Source organism: Sinocyclocheilus grahami, unplaced genomic scaffold (genome assembly GCF_001515645.1).
Source record: "Sinocyclocheilus grahami isolate Dianchi unplaced genomic scaffold, SAMN03320097.WGS_v1.1 scaffold230.1, whole genome shotgun sequence".
NCBI lineage: Eukaryota > Metazoa > Chordata > Actinopteri > Cypriniformes > Cyprinidae > Sinocyclocheilus > Sinocyclocheilus grahami.
Window position 1 is genome coordinate 2,029,678 of NW_015505409.1, and position 8,815 is coordinate 2,038,492.

Here is an 8,815-nt window from a genome sequence, read left to right on the forward strand (position 1 = left end):
CATACTGTAAGTGTTAGTAAATTCATGTGAAGGTTATGACTCATTTGGCACTGCATCATCTCCGTCTGACAGTATTTGTGAAATGACCATCTGCAGGAACAAAGTGGTACATTGACTCTTATAATGCATATAGTTTGCGCCTCAAACACAACCCAGGGCAAATACAAATTGCAAAATCAGACAACCGCATGACTTTCATTCAGATATGCAAACAACATCACTACCTCTCAGGTAACACTGGCAATCGTTCTTACTTTTTCTTTGTACTTTAATGACAGCAGAACTCAAGCAGTTGGAGCTCTATAATAAGTTGGTGTAAAACCTGCTGATCATGTTCTCCAGCATAATTTGAGAATAATCCATACAGCATCTTAAGCTTCAATAGAAAAAAAGAACATCTGACCATCTGTAAATAGTTCACCTATCACAAATTTGTTTAATTAGTAACCTAGAAATAGTACAGTATCTTAAATATTTCATATTAACTTCACACCAAAATTCTAAAACACTGTTCATTTCCAGATTTAGAAATCAGAATCCCTGTTTTCCAGACTTCTGGATCTTACTGTACAAGCCATGCATCACAAGAATCGATCAAAGCTGTAAACGCCACTGCAATCTGCATCACTTAAGACTCCACCGATTCACTCACATGTGGTAGATCTGCCTCTGTGTGACGAATGCATTATCCACAAAGTACGGTAGCATTTTCAGCACAACTTCCTGACAGGAGTCCACGACCAGATGCATCCTGCTGCTGGCTGCAGGGAAATCTCCCTCACCCCGGTCCGCAGCAGCACGCTTTGCTCAGATCTCCAGCTGCTTACGACAGAGGGAGAAAAACAGCACGCAGAGGGGAGGAGGAGCACGTCTGCAGCCCCTTCCTCGGTCTGAAGCTCTCTGAGAGCTGAGAGTGTGTGAGCCAGTTTCTACTGACGCACACCCTCCCTCTCCCTCTCTCTCTGTGTCAGTAAATAGAGAGAGGAGGAAAAACTGGTTCCCTTGTCTTTGCAGGAAAGGATGAGGCACTCTGTGTGTGCGCAAGAGAGCTCTCCACTGAAATTAGAGCACTCCAAACAACTCTGACACTGCAAGTAGCCCAGCAGGCCACAGAGATCCTGGTGTGTCTCTTGGAGAAATAAAACGGCTTCACTCCGACAAATCTGACAGCAATGATAAAGAAAAACGGAGAGAAAAAGCATAAAGGATCCCACTTGTTCCTAAAGACAATCAGCCAGACAAAAAGAAAAAAACTAAGAAATGTGTTAACCTTCTTAGCTGGGACTCCTCATTGCTTGCTACACTCTAAAATGATCTGTCCCAGAATCCTCACATGGGCTAAGCATGGGCAACAGTGCCTGCTGCTGTCGGACGAAGCAGGGAAGTCTCTTTAAAATCTCATTAGGAGAAGAGACGGGGGATGTGTCCTAAGTAGACTGCAGTAAGTGCAGAGACTGGCTGACTGTCTGTACTCCACTAGGACTTCTAGACGGAGAAGGACAGAGTACTGGGTCTCTCTCACACACACAAATGAAGAAGCAGTACTCCGATGAAGAGGGTTGACTCTTTCTGTCTAAAAGCTGATAAAACAGGACAAAGAGTAAACTGAGACACCAAGGAACAGAAACAGCCGGGGGGGAATATACAAATAAAACGGGGAGGGGGGAGATATTTAAGAAGGAAGGAAGGAAGGATGAACAGAAAGGAAGATGAAGAGAGCCGTCTAAAATAACTAAAGAAGCCGAGTGAATGGGAATACTGAAGGGCATTTGGAATTTCTGCTTTCTGGATCGGCGAGTTCTGTGAAACAAGCAAACAAAAACAGCAAACAAACAAATGCTGCCAGGTTACACTCTTTGAAGGAATGTTCTGGGTTCAATACAAGCTGTATGCTGTCAATTACCACTAAAAATAACCATGACTTGTCCCTCAGTTTATCAAAATAAGCAGAAACCATATGTACAGTAATGAACTTGGGTAACACTTTATTTTAAGGTGTCCTTGTTGCACATGTTACATGTACTTACTGGTATAATAACAACAAATTATGCAGAATTACATGCCTAAGCCAAACCCTAATCCTAACCATATAATAAGTACATGTAGTTAACTGATATTACTCAGTACTTGAATGTATAATTACACTGTTACAAGGACACCTTAAAATAAAGTGTAACCTGCACAGCAAGGAATTACGAAGGGTTTCCTTCAGAAATGAGGGTCAAATATTTTTTGCCACATAAACTGAGACATAAACACATAAAAAGAGTCATTTTCTTCCGTGTTTATCGAAATACAGGTTTAAGACTTGCGGCTTGTTTTCAGAGAATATATTTGAGAATTAAGTTCATTTTCATAAATTTTCTAGATTTTTCTAAGCATAAATCAAACAAAAATGATTGAGGTTTATTTTTAATACAAGATGCCAATGGGGTGATAAATATAACTTACTGTATTTTTGCTTACTGTAACATAACTTACTGTATTTTCAAAAACACTGCATTTTTGATCACATAAATGCATGCTTGATAAGCATGTGACACTTCCTTCAAAAACATTACAAAATATTACAGACATCAAATTCTTCAGTTTATAAATAGTTTAAAAGTACATTTATAATGTTATAATGATATTTTATAGGAAAACAAGAAAAAATACATTTACTATTTTTTATAAAATACTATTTTTGCAGTCTAGTTATGTGTTACCAAAAGAATTCCTGTGGAAATTTCAAGGGTTTCATTTGTTTGTTCAATGTACAAATTAAGGAAAAGGTTGTCTTGCTTTGAGCCTAGAATATTCATTGGTTAGTTCACAAGATGTTTGTTTTAAATTCAGAACAACTTCTCATAGACATGAGCATAAAATCTTTCTTAATCTGGAACGATTTACCACCAACAAGAATTGTGTGGAATTTGCTAATGACCTACTTTGATGATAATCAAACATCGTTTTTCGAATTTCACAGTAGTCTATCCCCTTCATCCAGACAAAATGCCCTAATAGCCTACAATAGTTGGCCATGTGGTACTTGACCAGACATTCTTCTGTCTTGGGCATATGTGCTACTGTAATATATGTGACAGGTGTGAGCGTTTAAATATATTCATGATGTACTGTATATTCCAGAGCGATTAGCCTTACTTGTTTACGCTTTGACACACCAAGTCATGAAGCACAGCACATGATGACACTTACGGAGCTTCCCATGTGACTCAGCAGAACCATGGCAATGCTATCAGGCAGACTCCAGAACACCTGACAGGTGTCCCGATTAAGGACGCCTGCATGTGGAGCTTTAAACAGATCAGGCGTGTGTTACGTGTATCGTAAAGTGTGTGTTCACTGGATTATTTCAGTATGCTGAGACTGCACTGGTACACAAAAGTGCCACAATCGCTTTTCTGCACACACAGGCACAAAAAGATTAAAAGCTTCTTTTCTGGGAGCAGATGTTACATAACATTTCCATTATATATTTGCTGAGCAACGAAGGAAAAACGAGGGACAAAAAGAGGGAGGAGGGCAAACGGCGCACCAATCTTTTCTCAGGTGTCAAAACGAGAACAATGAATTGCATATGACATCAGTGTTCACCAATCTATTGTCTTATTAATAGTCTTAATTAATCATATGAATTGCCACATACACTGGCCTGAGTTCGAATGATGATGAAAACAACTCTATAGTCTCAAGAATTAATATTAATGCAGTGCGATGCACATTCATGCAATTTGTGCACTTGCAGTAGAACATGTGATTCTAAGAAAACAGTAATGTTATTTTAAAAGAATAGTGATGTAATGTTCAAATTTCTCCATATCTGTTCAGATGAAGAAACAAATGCATCAACATCTTGGATGGCCTGAGGTTGAGTGCATTTTCATTCCTGGGTGAACTATTCTTTTAAAAGGCAGCAAAAGAAATAAAAAGGTTATGCTATTGAATTTAATTGCCATATACAATAGGCCAATTGCTTGCTTATGCAGATAGGTCACTTTCTATCCTGGCTGACAGTTCACATTTGTAATTGGTTGCAGTCTTTTCCTCTCATAGTTTAATATGTTAAGCAGTGGATCTTTTATTCAGCGTTATCTGATTTCTGTGCATATATGATCATTTTAAAGGGGGTCATATGATGCAATTTAAAAAAAATTCTTTCTCTTTGGCATGTTTACAAGCTCTTGGTGTATAAAGAAGACCTGTAAAGTTGCAAAGACTAAAGTCACAAATCCAAAGAGATATTCTTTATAAAAGTTAAGACTTGTCCACGCCCTCCTAAAACGCCTCGTTTAAACACACCCCCACATATCTACGTCACTGTGTGGGAAGATTTGCATAACACCGCCCAAATGTTCACGCAAAGAAAGAAGGCGTAACTTTTATTCTCGCTGTAGTATTGTTGTTGCCGCCGCCATGTCGTGGAGATGCTGTGTGTTTCGTTGTGAAAGCGAAACTACTTTGTTTGACCTTCCAAAAGAGGACGATATCTGCTTCGTCATGCCTGGAGCTGATCCGTGCTGGTTGCTGAGGAAAAACATCAACTTCGCGCTGTGGATCGCCGGATCAGCTTTCACCGTGGACGAAGCAGAGTCCAGTCCGGGGTCGTCACATGTGGTTGCCGCAAGCCTCCTTTGTGGGAGAAAGCGAAACTACTTTGTTTGGCCTTCCAAAAGAAGACACTGTTTCTATAAAGTGGGGCAGTTCCAACTTTGCAAGGACAGTCTGGCGCTTCTGACTCACAGCCTGTAAGTACGTTTTTTATATTTAAAGAATTTGCCACTGATGATTCAAACGCGAGTTTGAGCAGTGTAGAGTAGCGCTTATTGTTTGTCATTTCCCCGATCACAAATGCAGACATGGTTTTATATTTATGTAATGAATCAGCTCATGAGGAAATATGAATAATTAATCATAACTAGTTATAATTAATTATGAATATTTAGATCCATTGTAGATATTTAGCTGACCTCTCAGGGTCAACTGTCTTGTCAATTCTAAGAACATTAATTTCCTAGTTAAGGGAAATAACTTTCAAACCAGGGGCCTGTTCGGCTTCCTGGGGTGTTACAGAGTATTTGTTAAATCTAGCTAACAAAATATATATTGTGTTTTTGAGTGGTCCAGACGCTACATTTACGTGGCGCAATATGCAACGCAAAGCGTAAAACCACAGTATAAGTCATTACAATCAGTAATTATGACAGTAATTATGTCCCCACTGGATGCAACAAATGCCTCGTTTGTAATGGGTTTTATCTCATCGCGCCGGACACTTGGAAACCATAGACTGTATGATGGAAACACAGTATGGTAAGAGGCGTAACATTTCTGTCACACGCTTGAGGTATTTGGCCAATCAGAGCACACCTTGCTTTTCAGACCGATGAGCTTTGTAAAAATCGACGCGGAAAATTATTAATTTTACCTTGAACCGCATAAACACATTGCACTACACCAAATACACAAAATAATGTTCTTTTTAGCAACATCATATGACCCATTTTTAAGATGTAAATGGAAATACCATGTTTTGGTATGAAAAAAAAACCTTAGTTTGCTGTTCTTAGCTAGCTTAATATTTTCTCAGTCTGACCAGACAAAAAGTGTCCAAAACTGCTCTGAAACCAGCCAACAGCCTTACCAGACTGGAAGTCCAGTTAAGACCAGCAAACCAACTATGGCTGGTTTTAGATTAGGTTTTGATCAGCAGGGTTGGTAGCAATATATAAATGTTATCATTGGCTGAAAGTGCACTTTAAGATCAAGATCAACTGTAAATTATGTTTTGTTTTTTTTTCAGAAAAATACTGCAACATTTTAACTTGTATATTCCCTAACAGATCAGAGACATTCACACACCCAAATACTCAAACCCTGATATACACTACAGTTACACCCACAGATTGCTGTGCTTGGCTGCTCCTGTCTCGGTGTCTGTTTGGTGAAATCACCAGCTGGCTCAATGCTTTTCCTTGATTTCACAGGAAAAGTCTTTGGCCGGTTCAGTGGGCATTCCTGTGTACATCTCGCAAAGCGTAAGATTAGGTTTACAGCTGTTAGAGGGTAAAATTTTGGGGGCTCCTCCATTTAGCCTATTTATTCATCCAGATACCACAAAATACTTTCTTATTCAGCTATGCCCGTTTCAAAATGCTTGAAGGCATAGATCACAGTAGAGCTGCACAACTCAGGAAAAAGTAATCAAATTGCAATTTTTCTGATTAAAAACAAAAAAAGGTTTGCTGTGCTTGCTTGCAATTTGCAAGACTATGCAATTTGGCAAAACATTTTGTGACTATTTATCAATATGACTATAAAATGTTAAATAACAAATGTATCTTAACCATAAATAAATATGACCACAAAACATTAAAATAACAAAACGAATGTATTTCACTGATAAATTAATAATAATAATAAGATAAATTAATAATAATAATAACAACAATTAGATTTTTCAGTGCAACAGTAAAATTACAATATTAATATTTAGAATTTCAACAGATACTACAAATAAAAAATATTTCATATCGCAGAGTAACTGACACGGTACAGATGTATTGTGCATCGCTAACAGTAATAATTTTCTCATGTACAAACTGGGCTATTTATGTTAAAAATGTATGGGTCACCATGTGACCATAAAACTGCAGTAAATACAAACAAAACTTATTCTCATTTGCATGAACATTCAATATATCTGCATTCTAAATATTCAAAGCTATGGCATTCATCAGCCCTTTCCACAGAGTTCACACTAAACCACAAACTGCACGTAACAGCATTGTAGATTCTGCCACAACAGAAATGTTCCACAGTATTTCAGGAAAATGCAAGAAAAGCCAGTCTTAGGTGAGAGAAAAGGAATTTGTCAGGTTCAAACCGTTTTCTACTAGCAATGGGTGTTACTTTAGGAATCAAAGAGCTCAGGCAGAACGACATGTGTGCATAAATGAATTACATCAAATACTGGGAATCTGTCACATTCTAATAATTCCACAACACTGAATGGAACAAGGCAAGCTGGAATGCTCAGTCCAGGACCTATTTAACATTTAACAACTAGTAGTTTGTATCTTCAGAACAGCTAGCTCAGGACTGACCTACTCCAAAACTACTAGTGTTTCAGTTCCTTCTGAGGTTCATCCTAAATTTAAAAATCTAAGTTTTATTGACTAAAATGGCTGTTTGTGTGGAAGAAGTGCTGATGCTGTTGTTCTTACATTGTTTTATTTAGCTCCATGCATCTGTTGGACTAGTGACTTTATCTGAACTTTGATTTTCCTCATTAAAAGAGGATTTGTTTCACATGAGCCTCTAGGACATCCTGCTCCCAGCACACACAAATTTTCTGTGCTCTGGATAGTTCCATGAGCACATAGATTTTTAGAATAAACGTTGAACATTAGTAAAATTGGAATTTCTATGCTGATTTTAAAAGAAACAGTGGCCTCAGTAAGTATTCAGACTAATTCAGTAGTTCAATAATGAAAATTTGCTGACAATTTATTGACCCTTGTGCATCCAAGATGTAGGTGAGTTTGTTTCTTCATCACAACAGATTTGGAGAAATTTAGCATTACATCACTCGCTCACCAATTGATTCTCTGCAGTGAATGGGTGCCATCAGTCCAAACAGCAGATAAAAACAACACAATAATCCAGTCCATCAATTAACGACTTGTGAGGTGAAAAGTTGCGTGTTTTGTAAGAAACAATTCCATCATTAAGGTGTTTTAACTTTTAACTGTTGCTTCTGAACGATTATTTACAGGTGTTTGTCAGTTAATAGTCACATGACATGTAGGTAGACAAATAAAAAACAATCTTAATATTGAATTTTTATCTATATTTCATTTTTTTATTTTATTGTTTTGATGGTTTTCATTTTCAAAACATTTATTTATTTGAAATATTTATTGGAACTCCCTGCAGTTTCTTCATAAACCTCCAGGGGTTTGCAAACGCCAGTTTAGTTTGAGTTTCCCTCTTTTCTTCGCTTTCGAATGGCTTGTAAAATTGCCGTGCAAATTTTACTTTCACTTTCAAATTAGAGGCAACTGCCGCAAGTCAGCATCAAGCAATTGTTCATTTGATTTTCCCTCTTTTCCTCAGATTTCTTGGCTTTCAAATAGCTTGAAAAAGCGCAGTGCGCATTTTACTTTCACTTTCAAATTAGGGGCAATTCAGCATTGATTCAATAGGCTTTTCAAAATCTAAAATATTGCCAAACAGGCGCCTTTGCATTTCCTTTCTAAACAATCTACTGCCATCATCTTGTCTTTCTCACCTCAATCTTGTCAGTCACCTCGACTCACTCTCCTCACGTGATAAATAAAATCTGACTCCTGCTCCGTGGTGCACTGTCGTTCGCGCACGGTTCGGCACGCTGCATTGCGCATTTCGTTTTTAAAAGTGTCTGTCCTCTAACTGAACTAGGCTAAATGATTTTTGTTACTATAAAAAAAATCAAAAAGACGGTGGGGGGACGGTGCCGCGGTAGGCAAATTACGTAACCGGTGTTGCGGCTTAACACCGCTATAACCGAAAACACCATCTATAGCAGCAATCCTAGTGCTGGGCAATGATTAATTGCGATTAATCTTATCCAAAATAAAAGTTTTTGTTTATATAATATATGTGTGTGTGTGTATGTACGGTGTATATTTATTATGTATATATAAAAAGACACACACAATCAGTATATATTTAGAAAATATTTACATGTATATATCTATATTCATATAATTTATATTATGAATTTTTTTGATATAAACATAACATTTTTCTTAAATATATACATGCATGTGTG

General features: G+C 37.5%; 1 protein-coding gene across 2 annotated transcripts in view; it reads right to left on the reverse strand.

Moving 5' to 3' along the window:
- ssh1a (slingshot protein phosphatase 1a) overlaps positions 1-8,815 on the reverse strand; it is a 46,340-nt gene that overhangs the window by 17,044 nt on the left and 20,481 nt on the right. Inside the window, exon 1 of one of the 2 annotated variants that reach the window (XM_016288284.1) lies at positions 653-1,100. The exons of the other annotated variant lie outside the window; for it this stretch is intronic. Within the exon in view, the coding sequence (XP_016143770.1) occupies positions 653-750 (98 nt within the window). The 5' untranslated portion in view covers positions 751-1,100. Of the gene's footprint in view, positions 1-652; positions 1,101-8,815 lie in introns of those variants that run through there. 2 annotated transcript variants of the gene reach the window in all.